This window comes from Grammomys surdaster, unplaced genomic scaffold, assembly GCF_004785775.1.
Source record: "Grammomys surdaster isolate TR1022 unplaced genomic scaffold, NIH_TR_1.0 125635, whole genome shotgun sequence".
Taxonomy (NCBI): Eukaryota; Metazoa; Chordata; class Mammalia; order Rodentia; family Muridae; genus Grammomys; species Grammomys surdaster.
In genome coordinates this window covers 189,379-209,512 of record NW_021620473.1, presented here as the reverse complement: position 1 = coordinate 209,512, position 20,134 = coordinate 189,379, and the positions used below count along the sequence as shown (strand labels likewise).

The window sequence follows — 20,134 nt, the reverse complement described above, 5'->3', positions numbered from 1 at the left end:
TGAAGTGACACCTTTGCAAATAAAGATGAATTCTCCTGAAATGATGAAAACTGCCTCTCTTCAGAATAATAAAACCCCAAGAAAAGAAACAGTGGGAATTTAGACCTTAAGGTACACCTGAAAAAAACTGACTGGCTGGGGCTCAATAGGTCAAATAGGCTAATGTACTACATTTCAGAGATATATTAGTCTGGCTCAGAGCCACTAGAATGGACTAGAGAGTCCAGAGATAGACCCTAATCTTCACCTTACTCCCTGCAAATATCTGCTCCATCTAGACACAGGCCTAAGTATAAAATATAAACTTACCCAACATTTAGGAGAAATGCTACATTGGGTGGAGTAAAAATGTTTGTACAACCCCAAAAGTAAAACCTATGAAATTGGACTTATATAATCTATATAGCCTGGACTTCAAAACTAATTTTAAAATACTTATAAAAGATATTGCTTAAAAAAATGAAAAAGGAAAATATGACCTGAAAGGATGGCCTGTTGTAGAATCTGATTTATTTTAAATTCTGGAAAGGGAAAAAGTTAGGAGCGGAGAACAGATTAGTGGTTACAGGTGGTTAGGAGCAAAAGCAGATGTGACTGTAGAGGAAATCACAGGACAATCTGGGATTCCATTAGGGTTCCTTAGCGGAGCAGAACTAATAGAATAAATATACAAATTCAAGGAGGGTTTATTAGATTGGCCTAATGATACGGTCTGATTGTCCAACAATGGCTGTCTCACACTGGAGAGAATCCAGCAGTTTCTTAGACCACAACATGGGTTGCCTCTGCACTCCCAGACTGGTGCTGAAGGCTTGGAGACTTCTTGGAGAGTGACTGGTTTTTATTACAATATAATACTATAGTAATATCAGTACATAAATGCAACAGTGGCAGCTAACAGGATGGAGGAACTTGCCAGCAAGATTGGAAGAAGACAAGCAGGCAAAAATCCAAGTTTTCTGGTTCTGTCTCCCTTTTATCTGGCATTTAGGATGGGTCTTCTCACTTCAAATAATCCGATCTGGGAAATCTGTCACAAATGTTTCCAGCAGCTGTGTTTTAGTTGATTCCAGATCTAATCAAGTCGACAGGAGTTAATCGCACTGGGGTGGTGACGGTCACTTGGGTTTATGCATTCCTTGGAACTCATAAAACAATACATCAACAGGCACGTGCAGTTAGGGATATTTTTAAAATTGCTGGGCAATAGTTTGTCTGAGTTGTTGTCAGACTTTACCTGAAGTTTTTATGTGATAAATCATATTCACTGATTTTGAAGATCATGGATCCGATTAAAGTAGGTCTTCTTCCCAGTGGTTCTGCTGGAAATGGGTTACAGGTTCCCAAGCTGTCTGTCCTTCTAGCCTCAGGCAGGTGGGAGCCATGGCACTGCTCTCCCCCAGCAGGCTGTAAGAAATGTTTCATTTTCTATCACTGTTACAGAGTGGAGAACAAACCATTACCCTGTAAAATAGCTTACCATTTTTCATTTATGTTAAATAAAATCAACACATCTGCCTCTCTGCACTCATTGATTTTTGTTTTGTTTTGTTTTGCTTTCCCCTGAAACAGAGTTTCTCTGTGTAACCCTGGCAACCTGTAATCCATTTCCAGCCGACTGGAAACTGGTTCCGTAGACCAGCGAGGCCTTGGACTCAGAGATCTACCTACTTCTGCCTCCCGAGTGCTGGGATTACAGGTTTGGGTCACTACCACTTGCCAGTTTTCTTCCCTTTTTTCCTAGATTTATTTGTTGATGCATTTTATGTATGAGTACTCTGTCTGCATGTACACATGAATACTAGAAGAGGGTGTCAAATCCCATTATAGAAATTTGTGAGCCATCATGTGGTTGCTGGGAATTGAACTCAGGACATCTGGAAGGGTTCTTAATCCCTCAGTCATTTTCTTTTCAGCTAATTCTCTCCAGCTCCACTTCCTTTATATGATAGTTCATCATATATTTGAAGATTTCCCATAGGTTTCATCTCCAGGTCTTCTCTGAGTATCTGTCTCTGGTTCTTTGGGATTTTTCCTCTGCAATTGTCTAAGATTATCATTTTCCGGAGCATAGCCTTCATTTTTAATGTTCCTTCCCAATCGCCATAATAGAATATGATATTTAATCTCCAATTAGCTTCTACTTTACAAAGATAGGCTTTGTTATTGAAGTGGATCCCATGGTCTCTGATTTCACATGTCCAGAAAAGATGCATAATGCAACCTCTCTTTGCCGGCAGCCAATATTAAGTGCCGACTTTTGTGGTCAGCCTCTACTGGCTCCATAGCCTCTGGGAATTCTTAGAGAGCTTGGAAAATCTAGGATTGGGAGACAACCCACAATCCAAAGAAATTCATAGACCTGAAGCATTGTCAGACAGGTCAATGCTAACTACCACTCCACTCCTATCACGCCATCTCAGCAGCTATAAAAGAATCCACAGCTATAAAAAGATCTGCAGTTGTCACAGCACATGCTCAGCCTTTTCCTGCAGTGGTCCATGATCGCCATGACCACTTTCCTTCAAATACTATGGAGGCAAACTCTCCTCATCTTCCAGGAACCAGGATGTCTTTCTTACATCCCAGCTGAGCTCAGAACAGTGTTCCTCACTCGTATAGCTTCTGACTGTCTTGGCTGTCATACCATAGCTGATAGACACTGCACTGTACACAGACTCACTAAGAAATGCATTCTCCCTTCTTGGTTCATGGAGCATCAGTGGAAATCCTTTGGTCTGTGACATAAGATAGAGCAAAATAGTTCAGAAACAGGTCTGAAGTCTGCCATCCCCACGATATCTGATCTTCAGCGAACTTTTGAAACACATTGAATTTGATCACAAGTGGTTTCTTTTACGCTTTTTAATTCTTAAGTCAAGGAAACACAAACAAAACAAAGTCTAATTTAACTAGGACTGGTGGCTCACGAATTAGTCCTAGCATCCAGGAAGCCAAAGTAGAAGGATTACAATAAAATCAAGGTCAGCCTGAACTGTGTTTGACACAAGCCTCAGCTACAGAACGAAACTCTTGTCTCTAAAATAAAACAACACAGCAACAAAACAAAGGCTGCATATGTGGCTCAGTTGCAAGAGTACTTACCTAGCATGCAAAGGGTCGTGGGTTTGATCCCTACCACCACATAAACCTGGAAATGATGGCACATGTTGGTGATCCCAGGATTTCTGAGGTAGAGGGAGGTGAATTAGATGCTCAAGGTCATCTTCAGGTACATAGGGAGTTCCTGGATAGCCTGGGAAACATGAGACCCTGTCTTCAAAGGAAAACAGACAAAAGAAAAGAAAACAAAACTTATCTTTATAGGTTATGAGAATATCTCTGAGAGAGGTTTCATAGGGCACACGGACCTTGTCACCAGAGAAATGGTGACTCCCTCCTTATCTCCATGTCTGCTTTGGGACACATAACCTTGACTGGCCACTAGATTATCACAGGCAATCAATTGTGTAATGTAGCCCTGAAATTCTCCCCCATGCAAATAGATCTTCACCAGCAGCTTAGTCTCAACCAATAGAATCTATTTTCCCCCGAAATCCCATCCCACTCCACAAGGTTCATATAGTTCCTGTCCACGTGGAGGAATGCCCACAATTTATTTCACCAAGAATCGTCTGAAACTGGCTGTTCACTCGTTTTCTCTCAACCAGGGGGCAGGGAAGTGGAAGGAATGAGTGTGTACCCTTACTAAGCAGGGGTATATGGAAACCCTGTGACTTCTACCCAGTTTTGCTGTGAATCCAAATATTTACTAAAACACAGGACTACTTTTAAGAAATAGAAACATCAGGCATCCTTTTTAGGAAAGACTGTCACAGTATCCATTTGGAGCCAGAGACAGTGTCACATGATGCTTTGAATGTTTCAGCTTTAACTGGGCTTGTGTCAATTTTGGGCAGCTTTTTAGAAGGACCTGAATTTTAAACTCAGCATCCAATAATTTTGTTTCATCTCCAAATGCTTATCAGGTGTGGCAGGTGTAGTCTGTCCTCCATTTTTATGATCTCATAGATAAACTAATATTTATTTGTTTGCTAGTTTATTGATGTGTTTTTACTCATAAACCTCAGACGGCCTGGAAGTCATCTTGAAGATTAGGTTGGCATTGAACTTATGGCAATCTTCCTGCCTCTGCCTCCCAAGAACTGCTGTGAGCCAGACACTCAACATAGCTGAGCTATTTTTGAAGTCTTTTCTTCTTGGGTTGTTACCATCCAGCCCTAAAGCAAAAGAGGCTGCTCTAGCAATATCAAAAACTCCCATGGAGGGTGGGGGCATAGGGTGGGGGAGGGGGGAGGGTGGTCTTGATTTTACTTCCCTCCATACCTAGAGCTCCTATTCAATAAAATACCCTGTGCTTTCCTAATACACATCCTATTAATAGGGCTACCAAAGACAAATGACAATGTAGATTGACCACTCCTGTCGAGAAAGACCATTCACACTCAAAGTGAAATGAAGTCTTGGTTTACGTCCCTGGAAAATAAGGATGATCAAATTATAGACTTAGAGGTCTTCTCATCTAGTGTGCATACCCCACAGATAACAAAACCAGAAAAGTGTATGGCTAATAGTAGCAAAGCTATAACTAGAAACCTATATCTGAGGAGCTCAGGATGTGGCTCAGTGGTAGAGCATTTATCTAACACATACAAGGTTATAGGTTCTGTATCCAGCATGGAAAAAATATACAAAAAAAGATATCTATTCTAATCCAGTGTTCTTGCACCATCAACACAATAAACTTCAGTAGAGCCAATAAAAGACCTCCAGCTGTTGTGAAATCTCATTTAACCATTATTTTAATATTTTAAATGAAGTGACTATACCCTTAAGTAATGTTTTTGATTGAATTTTTATGTTATTGGTTGCTGTTTATCTTAGAGATGGTGGGAATTTGGCTCTTTTAGATCTCTCAAAATCAGGCCCGTGAGATGGGTCAGCAAGTAAGCTGTTTGCCACACACGCTTTATGAGCTGAGTGGCAAACCCTGTGTAAAGGTGGAAGGAGAGAATTGACTCCGCAAAGTCCTCTGATCTCCACAGTTACAAAAGTACACACACATATACATCTCACACACAGAAATAATAGAAATTGAATTACAAATTTATCAAAAGCATTCAGTTTTATAAATACATTTATTATGCCTTTTGTGGGGGGTCAGGGAGGTACAAAGTCTTTCTATGTAATAGCCCAGGTTAGCCTCAAGTTTCCATTCCTCCTGCTTTGGCCTCTTAGATGCTGAGGTTATAATAAAAAATTCAAACAAAAAATTTCTTAAAACATGCTAGGGATCAAAACAGAGGACTCACAGATCACTAAGCTCCCAACTGGCCCTTAACAAGCTCAAGATCTAGTGAGCTGTAAATTACTCATACTGAAAAACGTACCCAAAGCGGCACATCCTGCCTAGAAAGGGGAGGTGCAAAGGCCCTAGGGAAAAAAGAATCATGTGAGTTGCTTTCTGAAGGATGAGGAAGATTCTACCAGGGATGACGTGAAGGTGGAGGACATTCCAGGCAGAGCACAGAACATGAGCAAAGCAGAGAGGCATGAAAGCCCTGGCTATTTTGGGAGCACAGCGATTAGACTGGAGAGGGTGAGAGATAGGCTAGAGGAAGGGCTGAGGAGAAGTTGGAAAGCTGGTTTGGAGTAAGACGAAGAAACTCAAATGCCATGTCAAAGTTTTGAACATGACCTCATAGCGGGGGATGTGAGCAGAGGACTTCCAGTTCAAGGTAGCCGTGGTCAGATCTGCTTCAGATGACTCTGTGGGAGGACCAGATGAGAGGAATGTGGGAACACTCTGTGAGGGCTTCTGGAAAGGTCTATCAAGACATCTGAGTGAGGGCAAAATGAGGAGCCACAGGAAGAGAAAGAAGGAACGGATTCAGAAGACACTGAACATTTTTCGTTGTCATTGGTGACCAGTGTCTATTCAATCTACTGAAATCTCTCCCAAGACATTTTCACAGACTGAATGGTGTTTGCATGATTTACTTTGGTCAGTTTGCTGGCCTGTGGTAGCTACTTCAGAGACTGTATTGCTCAGGTATACCCTTAAGGGCTTTAATATAGAAGCTGCCTCTCCTGACCACAAAGGACTAATTAAATAAGCCTTTGCTAATTTTTCAGTGTAAGCTGAAGTTGAGTTTGTACTTTTCCTGTGTAGGCCTAGAGTCCTTTAAGGCATTGGTATAGTAGCACTATAGTGTAGCAAATGTTTCCGTCAAGCATGGCCCTTGGTGTGGAGGTCCTGGGTCCAAGCTTTGACTTACTAGCAATATGATTGAACCTCTCAAGCCAGCTTCTTCATCTGCAAAGGACGGGTAATTGCACCTATATTCTCCCTCTGCTTCAGAGAGAGAAAAACAGACATAGAAGGACAGAGAGACAGAGATGAACCCAAGAGAACCCATTGCAACAGAGAGCTCTGAGGTTGAAGAGCATTATGTAAGAACACTGTTATGAAACTGACCAATTAAAAATGCCCAAATAACATGAACAATTGAGCTATTTGCTTTTCCAAGTCTCACTTCCCCCTCAGTAAAAATGACAATATTGTTACCCAGCTTTGGTAGAAACAGCCATTGTAACACACTCAGGTGTCTGCCTGTCTGTTTCTATGCCTTTCACAGACAAGACATAGGGCCAGGATCAACCTCTGAACGGAAGGTTAGAGTTAATTCTCTTTTTGAAATAAGAACTAAAGACAAATGTCAGACCACTGGTGCATAGAGACAGCCAAAAGCCCTAGTTACTTTAAGAACGCTGCTGACGTCGAATACATCAGGGCCCAATTATGTTTCTTTTCAGAGGAGGCTGGATGAGTGGATGGAAGCAGAGACCCCTAGCTGCCAGATCCTTCGTTAAAATATTCCTTCTTTTGTGTGTCACCGTTCAGAGCAGTGATTTCTAAAGCCAGGAATTGTGAGCAGCAACCGGGGGGGACATGTGAGATAATGGAGAATGGGAAAAAGAATTAGAGATGCTCTTTTAGTTCCCTCCTTCCCAGCGCATAGCTTTAACACGCCTCATAACACGCATAGCATAGGAATGTGTTAGTAACTCAGACATATATAATATATATGTAAATGTGAGTATTTGCATATGCAAGATTGGTATGTCGCTCAAAAATGTTTGCTGAGCAGACCAAGATCAAGCTAACATCAGGACCATTGTGTGAAGGGTTTTGGAGTTAGATCGCCTTTGTCCCTTTGTGACTGATGTGTTCTATGACTTGCTAAGGGTTAGCTACTTCAGGGACACCCAGGAGGGGAAGATGTGAATTCTCAGACCAAGGCTGCTGGACTCACAAGTGTGTTGGAGGACTGACTGTCTTAAGAAGCTGCATCTTCACTGCTCAACAATACAGTGGAGGGAATAATAACAATATAATAATAATAATAATAATAATAATAATAATAATAATAATAATGATACCTTCTTGGCAAAGTTGTTGTGCGGATTAAATAAAGACCTTATGACAGAAAGTGCTCCTCCTTTCCTGATTTCTATTAAAATGCTTTTCTCTTGATGACTTACTCCCTTTATGGTGCCTCTTGGGGGAACAATGTGGCAGCACCAACAGGCTCAGATATCTTTGATTTCTCTGAAGGTCTCATGTGATCCCTGTAAAAGAGTTGGTCAATCAAAGGAGGTCACTACCCACAGGTAGAGAACCACTCTTTTAGTCAACGTTGCACTAAGAAATTTTTGAATAAATAAGAAAGAACAATATTCTAATTTCTAACGGTCTTTAGAGGGAAGAATTAATTTAAAACATTAAAATTTTCCAAAGCTAAAAAACAAACCATGAATTTTCAGACTGAAATGACCCACTAAATTTCAAGTGGTATAAACTTTAAAAGACAAAAAAAAAAAACCAAACAAACAAACCATGAAATGTAAGAAGTCATAAAAGTTTCCAAAGGAAGAAAATTAAGTTAATGAGGAACCCGAATAAACTGACATCATTACCATTGGCCACTACAACACTATGGGCTATTACATATGGGCAATTACAGACAGTTCCCTCCCAGTTCTGACTAAAAGGTCATTTTGAATATAGATTCTCAGATGTAAACATGATAATCGCCCAAGTGCAGATTGAATTGGGTCCCTCTAAAATACACGGTTACATCCTTCTGACGTTGGTATCTCAGAATGCTGTATTTGGACATAGGGGATTCCGAGAAGGAACTGGGTCATACGAGTAGGCTCTATTCAATATAGCTGGTGTCCTTATAAGAAAACCTGAGACCATGCATACACAGACAGAAGCTCACAGGAAGATAGGAGAGAAGACTTGCCTACATGCCTGTGGTTTCAGAGAAGCCAATCCTGTGGAATGATTGCCCGGGACATTTAGATTTATCATAGCTGAGACCCTTTTGGTTATGTAAGAATTTGATCAAGTTGGTACAGACTCTCTTAAATGAATTGATCTGGAACATATTCTAATGCCCAGATTTTAAAATACAACATTAAAAAGTACGCAAGAAGCAGTGTGGAGTTCTCGTTTTATTGACTTTACACGTTGGTGTCTCATTTAACATTAATTACGTTAAAAATATTGGTGTCAAAGCACACAAAATTTTGAAGGGTTTTATTTTATTGCAAATTTTTTGGTATGTTCTTTTTTTTAAGGCAGAGTCTTAATGTAGCCTAGGCTGGCTTTGAACATGTTATGTGCTGAGAATGGTAACTTCTGATCCTCTAGCTTCCACCTGAAGGATTGAAAACACACACACACACACACACACGTACGCGTTCACACACTTGACTTACTGCCATCCCACAAGAATTCTTAAGCCCTAGTCTAAATCACTAAATATTCCATTAATCAATAAAGTGACTCAAAACTTGAGAGAAAACATTTCTTCGTCAGATACACAGGCCTTTGATGATTAGCTGATGTCAACCCCACCTCCCCTGCACACCTCCTTGAAGAGATTAGCTGAGTGCGTGCCAGCCCCCCATCATTCTTATTTTTAGCTCTGAGATCTTCTCACAGTGCAGTGACCTGGGTCTTGGAATTCCAAAGGGCTCCCAGGCCTGGCTCATGATTCATTTGCAGGTAGCCTGCGCTGATTTCCAGAACAGGCAGGGCGCGGGGTGGGGGGGGGGTCCGTGTTGCAGAAATGATTTTAAACATAAAACCCTTTGTACAAGTCTAAGTCTTCGGTCAGAAGCTGTACACTTCACAAATGCATCCCTTGGTGCCTTAGGCCAATGGCAATTAAAATAGAACCCAACAGATATTGTTCTCCGGGAGGCTCCGGCTGGCATGGGGGGCAGGGGACACAACTAAGAGCTTTGGTCACGGGCTATTTTTGGCAGTTGTGTTACTCGTGCCTTATTCACCCCCTCTCCTTAGCCTTCCCACTGCCCTTCCCTCAGCGAGCCAAGGCTGGTGACAGCCTCTATATATTTAAAGAGGACAAGAGTCCCCTCACTCAGTTGAGCTGACAGAGACCACACAGGCAGGTAAGTGGATCACAACAGGCATTTGGGCGGGATGGCTGACTGACTGGGTGACTTTATGGAGTCCTACAGCATGGAGGCATATTTTACAACCGAGTCCAGCACCCACTCTGGCTACATATGAGGAGGATGAGGTTATATACGCAATCCATATGTGGATCTAGCAGTTGTTTTGAACTTCCTAAAAGCATGATTGATACTGGGTGGCAGGACTTGGGGAGCATGTGTGAAGGTCTGAGTTTGATTTTCTGGCACCCCAAAAACAAAACAAAAGGTTGGGAGCAACGGGCACGGGATTAATCTGGGTCTAAAGCCATTGTCACAGAGGGATGGCCCCATCTTCTGAGTCAGATGGCAGGAAAGCAAAGGAAAATGGAGTTCAACAGTCACACGCTGCAGTCTCAGATCGGCCACATAAGATGCAAAGGAGTGGCTCTAAGGAGGGGTCTTGGTCACTTTGCCTTCAAGGGTTTGATACAAATACAGTGACATTTCTTAAACTCCACAGTATTCTATTGTTACAAGACAACCGTATAAGATATCAGATCTGTCATAGATCTGCTAGCACAGAAGAGAATCTTTCCCACCTCAATTTATGAAATCTTGGTGTCCACAGGTGTGGGTGGATGGATGAGAGATCCCAGATTGGTTGTTTTAAAATAGACACACACCAAAGATATTCAGCCACAGGCACGCTTTTTAATGGCTTTTAGCCATTTAAAATTAATCAAAATTGGTTCTTGAAAAATAAAAAAGACATTGTGATGCTGAAAAACCTCTTATTTAATAGGAAGATGAATTCCTTGCTTGTGGTGAGGGTGATTCCCAGTATTTTCTCCAGGTCTCAGTCAAGGGTTTCTTTTCAATATCCGGTCAATGAGAACAAGACATGGTTTTTAAGCAGTGGCCTGAATGCTGTGCAGATCAAAGCTGCTGCCACCTCTGATGTCTGTTCTGGCCCTTAGCCAGGGTGGTGACTCCTCCATGGAGGAGCCAGGTGACCATTGGAGGGGCTCATCTAATTGTAGTGAGGTGCAATGCCAGTTAATAAGCCGTATGGTCTGCCTCGTCTCTCAGGGCTGGGGCAGATGGAGGCATGAGCCACAAAGTAGAGTTGGGGGATTCGGGTAGTCTGCGTACTCGGTTTACTTTGGGGACTGAGCATTAAAGAAAATGAGATAAGAGAAACATGCTATGCTGTTTTTTACAAAACAAAGACCACGGGTATCGCACATGAAGCAAAGCTATGGCCATCTGCATGAAATTACCACAGCGCTCTCAGTTACAAAATGCTCCACCATCCAACCAGTTCACTGCAATATGTGCAAAACTGTTTTATGTCCCAGAAAATCTGGAGTTTTTTTTCTGATTTGGCTTTAGTTTATTTCTGAATAACTCTTTCATTGGTGCTCAGTGTTAGTGGCCCCCAAGGTTTGGAGGAGGTATAGCTGGACTATAGTGTCTGCCTGGACACACAAAATGTCTGTCAGAGGCAAGAGAGCACAATGGAGAGGGTGAGAGGTGGATGGGGTGAGAGGTGGATGGGGTGAGAGGCAGCCTGGGGGCAGGGTGAGATCAGCAAGTGGCAGCAATGCAGCAAACAAACCAGAAGGGCCTCACCCAGAAAATGGAGAATGAATCTTTTAACTGTTGGGAACCATAGGAAGAAAAGCAAAGTCAACAGAGTCAAAGGTTGAAATCATAACTGAATATCTCTTAGCTTTCCAGTTTTCACTTTCAGAACAGTAAAATGCAAAGGTGACCAACTTTCTCAGGGGGATTTGTATAGGCTTAATAAGATTCAGGAGAGTACTCTATGAATTTAATATGGCTGTGTGCATAAATGAAGCCTTTCAGAAAGGGTGCAGGCCCTTCTCTGCGTTAGGAAGAATGCCCTGTGAAGTACGAGATGGTGACAAAGTCTGGCAGTCAGAGTGGCTAACAAGCTGGTCAGTGGTGAAAGGCGATTGATGTGTTTGTTACGAGGACAGATACAGGCCCAGGAGTATCGTACACAGGAAATACAACTCCAGGCGGGCAGCCTTCCAAGCACAAGCATGCTGCCCAGATGTCTGGGAATACTTACTGTATAGAGGGTTGGGAGTTAGGCCCACAGAGAAATATGATTCCTGCCTAGGTGGAAACGGAGTGTCTCTTCCAGGGAAGGAAGCAGCAAGCGATGCAGGGGATATCTAGGAGCCCTGAAGCCCAGGGTCTATACAGAGATCCACTAAGGTCATCATTGGACACAGCGACCAGCATCTACTGCTGCCTACCTGCTCTCATACAATCTCAGACCATGTGAGGACTTCTTTAAAGTCTCAGAAAGTCCTGGAAAAGTCATTCTGTAGGGGAAGAAACTAAAGCTCAAGGAACTGCAGCAATCACATAAGGTCACAGGGCCAGAAAGCAGCAGAGCAAGGATGTGATCGGGGTATGATGTGGTCTTTAAAACACAAAGGTCGAAGCAAAACCAAGAGCAGAAGCAAGCATGGTACAGAGATAACAGCCTTCAGGGCAGGGCACTGCCATTGCACATCACAGTCTCTCTAATCACACGTGTGTCGTGCCTGAGAGCCAACATTCATGGTTATCTCTAAGCGCTGAGGGCTTTCCAAGGTGTTATGAAAGGCGGTGGCAGAGAGACTTCATACATATGCCTGGCTTATAAGATCAGAAGGAAGCCACCTACTGTCCTTGACTCCTACTGTAGGAGAAAAATGGTGAGCTTCTCCTTAGCCACAGGGATTCCAGATGGGCATGCTTTCCTTCCAAGCCCTGGTGACCGGAAAGTCAAGCTCAGCGAGAACTTCAGCGAGGTAGAGTGGGCCAGAGGCCAACTCGGTCAACGATATAGGCAGCCTGAGATGCAGCAGACACTCCCTTGTGCTAGCCACACATGGGTGGCTGAGATTCTAAAAACTGGAGAAACAGTTGATTTGTGGTCTGAAATGAATATTCATGGAGAAGGAAGAGAGAGAGAGAGAGAGAGAGAGAGAGAGAGAGAGAGAGAGAGAGAGCTTTGCTTGTTCTGCAAAAATAGATTCAAACTCTGTACAGCAAACCACACCAATCAGCCGTCATGATAATCTAAAGGCAACAAAAACCACTGAATCCTTGTGTGCACCAAGAATGTATATGCAGTATACTCTTATTACCTTCAGCCTTCTCGTTTTGACATCCATGGGGGCTGTGCTCAGCAGAGTGAGCTGTGTGCACCAGTTCAGACTGCTAGTGTTCTGAATGCAGCTTTAGTTCATTCAAAAGCCTGTGCCTTCTCACACTCTGTTCTGTGCCTTGCTGAATAAAGAGAAGAGATGACACTCAAGAGGGGCACTGCGGAGCAGCGTTTCTGCAAAGAGAGGCTTCTATCATTCACAGTTCAGGTCCTTACATTGATCCCAGGGCTTGAAGGACTCTAGAAGATGTGTCACTGCATTTTAGTCACATAGATGACCATCCCCAAAGGAGACGAGAATCAACAGTGAAAGAGACTTCCAACTCTGGAGGACTCTTTTCCGTGATTGAACACCACTTACTCCTGAGATGTCCCTTATGTTACCAAGTTGAAGTCCCCAAGGACTCCTCTCATCAGTGCTTTCTATGCCCCATAAAGACATGATGGATCTGTAAGCCTCAGTTCTCACCACATGAGATGTGTGGTCACTGCAAGTGCTCACTCATGTCTGTCTCCTGGAAGACAAGTTGCAGCAGAAGCTTGCATAAGGGGCAAGTTAATTGGCGTTTTAAATGCAGTGCTCCCATTTATTGGCTGTGTGATCTTAGTCAAACTCTATCTAGCTTTCTGTAGTTTTCTCATATCTAATTTAAGAACAGTACAGTTAGCTGTTGGCATCAGTATGGGAACACAGCTCTGGAGTCAGAGAGTGGAGTTCCAGCCTAACCATGGGATCTAGGACAGGGATGTAAATTCCCCAAGTGCACATTTCCCTACCTGAAAAGTTGGTTTTAACAGCATCTGCCTGGAAGGGTTACTGCTCATGAGTTACTGCAGTGCCTGCTCCAAGGCCTGTGCTCTAGAACCTTTCACATCAGTGGCAATTTCTGAGATAGTACTAACTCTATCACAAAGACCAGGCACGGTTACTATGAGAACTATGTCTCAGCCAGTGTTGACAGTTCAACTCACCATGTGGAGGCTTCTGTTACAATTACCCAGTGAGCCAGCAGTGAGCTGAACAAACTACTGAGCTGCTGGAGGTCTCTGCTCCAACTCTTGGCTTAAGTGCTGTTCCCAGATTTTTTTTTATCTATCTATCTATCTATCTATCTATCTATCTATCTATCTATCTATCTATCTTTGGTTTTTCGAGACAGAGTTTCTCTGGGTCCAGGACAGGCAAGGCTGTCCTGGAACCCACTCTGTAGACCAGACTGGCCTCTAACTTAGAGATCTGCCTCCCTAGTGCTGGGATCAAAGGCATGCACCACCACTACCTGGCTGTCTCCCAGATTTTTAAGTGGACTCTAAGAAGTAACACAAGCACTAAGTGGCTATTTTTGTCTATCCTACTTTGTCCTAGAACACTATATTTCAGTCTTTAGTTAGTTGCAGGGGGTGTGTAGGAAGAGAAAAGAGAGAGAAAATAGGAGGAGGAAGAGGAAAAGGATGAAGGGAAGAAGAAAGGGAGGGAATCCAGAATACTGTCCAATGAACAGTTTGGATTTATTTTAGAAAATTCAGCTGACACATGACGGTTTAGAGTGGTAGCAGAACCAACTAGAACTTACATTCTGTTACTGAGTACCATACAGTTCACACAGTGGCAGTGCTAGAACTGGAGCAATTCTCTGAGCACTTCCCAAAGAGCTCTCATTTTGGAAAGGATACTAAAGGTCGGAAAGGTTAATGGCTTTCCTGGACCACAAGGCTTTGAAGAAGCTAGAAAGTGGACCCAGATCTGATCCCACGGATTCACTGTAGAGAATCCCCACTTAGGGGCAATTCTCTTTCACAGTACTATTATTTGAGAAGTCCATTCAAGGCCATCTCTCAGTGGGATCAGAATAGCCGAGACTGTCTGATCTGTCCTCAGCTGGTATGGTAGCCCTCACCTTCTACCCCACCCTTATAAATTCGTCTCTCCCTTTTCAACTCTGACCCATGTCTATGGCAACAGCAACCTCAGGAATAGTCCCAGAAAACAGTGTCAGGTGGTGTGATGGTGGCCCAGGCGATAAACAGTGCGGACTGACAGTCAAGCCTATTTTTGGTGTCCTACCTTCAGTGACCCTTGCCAGTTCCAAGTAACGCTGATAAACAAATGGCCCATCTCTTGGCGCTGTGCCAAGGTAAATACTCATCCTGAACCCAGTTCTGGGTGTTGAAACGCAGTTATCCCAAAGCAATGCAGAAGCCAAAAAGGCCATTCGTAAGCCAGGACTTAAATGTACTTTCAAATCGCAGTGACTTAATTAGCACACTGGTAGTGCTTGAGGAATCTGCAATAGAGAAAACAATCATATTTGCCTTAGAATAGCTCGATACTACTTTAAATTCCCACCATATTTCCATGACCTTCACAAAGGCCCTGTGCACAAGATGATATTAACATTTATTTTCCTCAAGTTCAAGTGATACGTGACAATCAGAACCCATGTTTTCCAATTCAGGATACACTATGGTACCTCTACCTTTTGGGCCATGAGCATTGAAAGAGGAAATCAAAGACATTTTCTTTGCGTAGCTTCTGTTGCTGTCTTTGTTCATCTCTTAAGTGAATCTTTATGTGTTTCTATTTTGGATTTTGAGTCCTGATGTATGTAAGGCACAGGACTGTGATTACTTACAAACAGCGTTGTTGAGATTCATTAGCTGCTGAGGAGGTATTATATGTAATTTTACCCTCATTTTGTAAAGTATGCCTAGACAAATGCATGAATGTGTGTATGACACACACACACACACACATACACACACACTCCCCCAAGAGGCATATCGGTCTCCCATTAAACTTGCTGGGCATGCCGATGAAATCACTGGCAATATGCAATGAGAAATGTGACCCAGGGCTGTTTTCATAGCGAGTTTCCACACACATCATTCATTCCACAGGGTCACTGTCATATTCTCAGATGAAACATATTACATTTCTTCTGTTTGTATTATGTGGAAACTCACGATCAAAATGAACATGAACACAATTACATGATTCCGCTCTTTTTTAGAAAATGTATTATCTTTCATAAATGAGGGATGGATTCAGGAAGAGGAAATTAGCTAAGAATTAACCCTAAGTGTGTGCCTCTTATGTAGCCATCTTGACTGAAAATGAATATGCTAGATAATTTTCAAAATTTGTTCCAACCCAAGAGTGTACAGGCTGAATGGAGCCCAGTAGGAATATGTGGGCTCTTTCTGGAGATAGTAAGTTATTATGCTTTTTTGTTTAATTCTTAAATCTTCCTGAAATGCTCTCCCACTTTTTTGTTCCATATCTGCTGGACTCGTGTTCACCCTTAAAAACTATCTGAATATGGCCTCTTCTGTGTCCTGTGACTCATGGCTATTCTCTCGTCCAAGTTAATATAACACTCTGGTCCAAGGTGTTCTGGCTCCTGTCTACTCTCCTCACTAGAACATAGGCTTCTCAATGCCAGGGGACACAGCTCACCATTCTTCTATGTTCTCACCTTGATTCCCACATAGTACCCAGTACAGTGTACTGGAGAGGCAGGTAGTAAGCATGTGGTGAGCGAATGAATGAATTAGAAGTGTTTCTTTTTTTTTTTTTCTTATGTTGTTTCCTAAAATTTTTCTAAGTAAACAGAGAAGACAGAGAGAAAGCTTGGGCTGTTCTCTAACCTTTGATGGCAAAGGCATTTCAGGGGATGCTCAGACAGGGACTGCCCTTCAGCCCAGTGTCAGGTTCAGTGGTCTGTTTTCTGTTTACTTTCTGTTTCTTAGCAAAAGCTGTCATTGTTATGAGACTGTGAGACACAAGCCAGAGAGCTGATCCAAGAGGGCTTAGTGCTAATCGCAGCTACTACAGGAAGGCAACTGTCTTCCCAGAAAGGAAAGGGAAGGCCAGAACGGCCTCAGAGAGTGTCATGATAATGCGTAGTGTCCATGATATCACATCATGCCAAGTTTCTAAAAAGCCAAAGGATCCTGGGAAAGTCCAGTCACCTAGGCAGATGGCAAGGGGGCTTCATACATGTACCTAGTATCAACAGCTTGATTCAGTTTCTCTCTAAGGAAACTAAACACTTGGGTTCACATCTACAGGCCCACACACGGAAATTGTGGCTTACTCTTTATTAACATCTTAAACATCATGCTCCAGTGAAAAGCTGAGAGAAGAGAGGTATGGCTATAGGCAGAATGTGTTTCAAAGGTGCACAGGGACAGGTCAGTACCATCTCCCATGAGTCCCCTGAGCTCTGAAGTCCCTTACCACACACTGAATCACCTGGTCTCCTAACAACACTGTGACACCAGAGAGAAGTGTCTGGGATGAGTAGAAAAAAGTTCTGCCTCCCCTCTAGATGCACACAGAATGCTGAGGGCAGGAGAGAGAGAGAGAGAGAGAGAGAGAGAGAGAGAGAGAGAGAGAGAGAGAGAGAGAGAGAGAGAGAGAGAGAGAGAGAGCGAGCGCACAGGTTGCCAGATTGATGAGCTACTAGAGTGTTGTACGGCTGGCAATGGTATTCTTCGACAACAGACAGGACACTATTTACATAGTCCACATTTGCCAACCGGATAAGCTAAGACTGTAAGCCACTACTTGCAGTATTCACACTGCCTTTTCCAAGGTGTTCCAAACCAGAAGTTTCATTGTATCTATCCAGATTTAAGGTGGTCTGGGGAGAGTTGAGGCAGACGGGAACATGTCATGTTCAGAAGCTCAGCCCATTTCTGATGAGATAACTTTCAAACTTTAAATGACAAAGTTCTGTCATGTACATTTTTATGTACACAAGACTAGCAGTCTATTCCTTCCAGAAACCCTGGGGGATACATAGGACACATGTCACTGACATTTAACAAAGGGGGAACTGAGCCCATTCAATAAATGGATTTCTCAAAGCCTCCAGGGTCTGAGCTATTTGTCAAAGGTAGTCTTTTGTTGAGTGAGTGAATGAAGGAGTGACTGAATGAACCAGGTTGTCCCTTGGTCCTCAGATCATTGTACTTCTAGGTCACTTTGCCTTTAATGCCATCTAAACCTAGGGTATTTGCTTTATATCCTCTTAGATTGACCTTGGCCTGGAGTCTTTACCATGCCAAACTGGGGTGGAGGCGCAAAATGTGGAGCCTGTGAAAAGACTGTTTACCATGCAGAAGAAATCCAGTGCAATGGGAGGAGTTTCCACAAGACCTGTTTCCACTGCAGTGAGTTGGACAGACCCCTGGGGGTGGGGGTGGGGAGGTCACGGGTGCCATGGGAAGTTCAGGCTTCTCATTTAGTCCTAGTACTGTTTGTCAGTGGCTCTCACGCTGTGGGAAGCATGTAGGAGCATGCATGACCAGGAGGCAGTGAGAAACGCTGCCTGTGGGCTCCACAAGTATTAGCAAAGCACTCCCTCAAGCACTTTCTCTGGCTGTGCATCAGGTCAGAGGTGCTTTCACCAGGCTCAAAGTAAGGACAAGTGGGTCTGGGCCTGCTCTCTGTGACATTTGCAAAGTATGACTTAGCAGAGAAAGGAAAGTAACAGTTGTCTGGAGCCAGACTAGGTTTGGCTCTTAGCATGGCCCTGGTCAGCTGTCACTGACGCCAGCTGGGACTGGTCTCCCCTAAGAAAGGACTTAGGTCAGGCAGTGGGCAGCAATTCCATTTCTGTAAATTTCGGGCTTAGGCATCAAAACTTCTTGGAGGAACTCTTCACCATCAGCTGCCAGACAGATTTACAAATGCCCAAACTGAGGGAGCTCTGAGCTACTGTGATCTACCTGAGGGCCTGTCACGTGACTTTGGTCAACTCATTTCTCATCTCTAATCCCAGGTGGCATGCAGAGTGAGGACTAGATCCTCTAAGGGCTAGTACTTAGTCCTTTTCTGGGAGAAATGGGCTATGGCTTTGAGATGGCCGCTTACAGTCTCTGCTTCTAGGTTAAAGCGATTGATAGTTCACAGGTTAGCTTTGTTCAGTATCTGGCAGGATCTATTAGCTGGATCAGTTCTAACCTGTATGTCCCACCCTAGTAGTTGCAAACAGAACTTCAGTGCCCAAGTTCCAAGCATGAGGGTGAGCGTTATATACTCCAAACGTCAGAAACAGTGACATGCTGTGTTCTCAGCTGCAGGTCCATGGTCCTCCCCGTCTCAGTAAGCATATTTATAGAGGAAAAGGAGATTAGGTTGACAAACTTACTGATACTTTGGGTTTTAATGACGGGCAATTATCTTTTACGTCATCTTATACATCCCTCATAGTCATGGTTCATTTACAACTATATAGAACTTTTTACCCACCCCACAAGCCTTTTGGTCTTTCTCTAAAAATAGCTAGTATTCTTTAAAGTGAACAGAATTGGAAAGAATACTGGAATTAAACAAAAAGTAAGGTTTGAGCCCAGGATTTTCCATCCACTGTGTCACTTGGGAAGTTGTTTTACCATGGTGGACCTCAGTTTCTCTATCCCTAAGATGAAGATGAAGATGAATTTTCCCTGTGGTTTGTTATAGAAGAAAATTGGGACCCTATACTTGGAAATTCAGCCTTCCAGGTTTTGTCTTGCTTTTATTAATTAATTTTGATGCTGGCATAAGAGGTGGAGAGGATGGAAGCTTCCCACTTGGGGATTGTCTTGACTTCTGCAAACACTGATGCTGCCTATGCTCAGTGGAGCCACAGGAGAAGGCTTTGAGCACTTGATAGCATACCCTGTTTGCCCCAGCCTGTGGATGGGAGGAGAGATGAGCAGTGTAGGTTTCAGCTGTGTGGCAGGGGGCTCTGGAAAGAGGCACATTTTTCTATATTATCTCCAAGAGATTGACCAGATTCCAGCTGGCAGGAAATGGGGCCCAGAGAGGCAACCCTACCTCAGTTTATCCTACCAGTGTTGTCCTGACTTCTAGATAAACTCCAGAACTGACTGAACTTTCCATTTTAGACTATCAAAAAAAAATACATGCAAACCATGTAACATTCCATGGTACTCACCCTGTAACCATATATGTACATCCCATAGTTCTCATCATTTTGTAAGTACCAATAAGGAACTAGGTAAAATCAATGTTGAAATATCTCATTTAACACAATATGAGATTTTTTACCAATATATAAGTCTCATGACTCATGAGATATTTTATATTCTTTTAGTGTTTGCACTGTTTGAAGTTGGGTGTGATTTTGTGAGCATATTAGTATATCACACATAGCTGGTTGCTATGGTACTGGACAGCACAGTTTTCCACTGCTGTGTACAAAAGTTCTTCAGAGGCCAGAAGGTGTCAGCTGGGTGTTTGCTGCCAAGACTGATGACCTGAGTTCAATCCCTGGGACCCATATGGTAGGATAGAAACAATTCCTTCAGGTTATCCTCTGACTTTCACTCACATGCTATCACACACACACACACACACACACACACACACACACACACACACACAGAGAGAGAGAGAGAGAGAGAGAGAGAGAGAGAGAGAGAGAGAGAGAGAGA

General features: G+C 43.1%; 1 protein-coding gene across 1 annotated transcript in view; it reads left to right on the top strand.

Moving 5' to 3' along the window:
- Positions 1–9,460: 9,460 nt before the first annotated feature.
- The window catches only part of Csrp3 (cysteine and glycine rich protein 3), an 18,227-nt gene continuing 7,553 nt past the window's right edge, over positions 9,461–20,134 (top strand). Inside the window, exons 1-2 of the mRNA XM_028787455.1 lie at positions 9,461–9,514; positions 17,726–17,863. Coding sequence (XP_028643288.1) covers positions 17,752–17,863 — 112 coding nt within the window. The 5' untranslated portion in view covers positions 9,461–9,514; positions 17,726–17,751. The remainder of the gene's footprint in view (positions 9,515–17,725; positions 17,864–20,134) is intronic.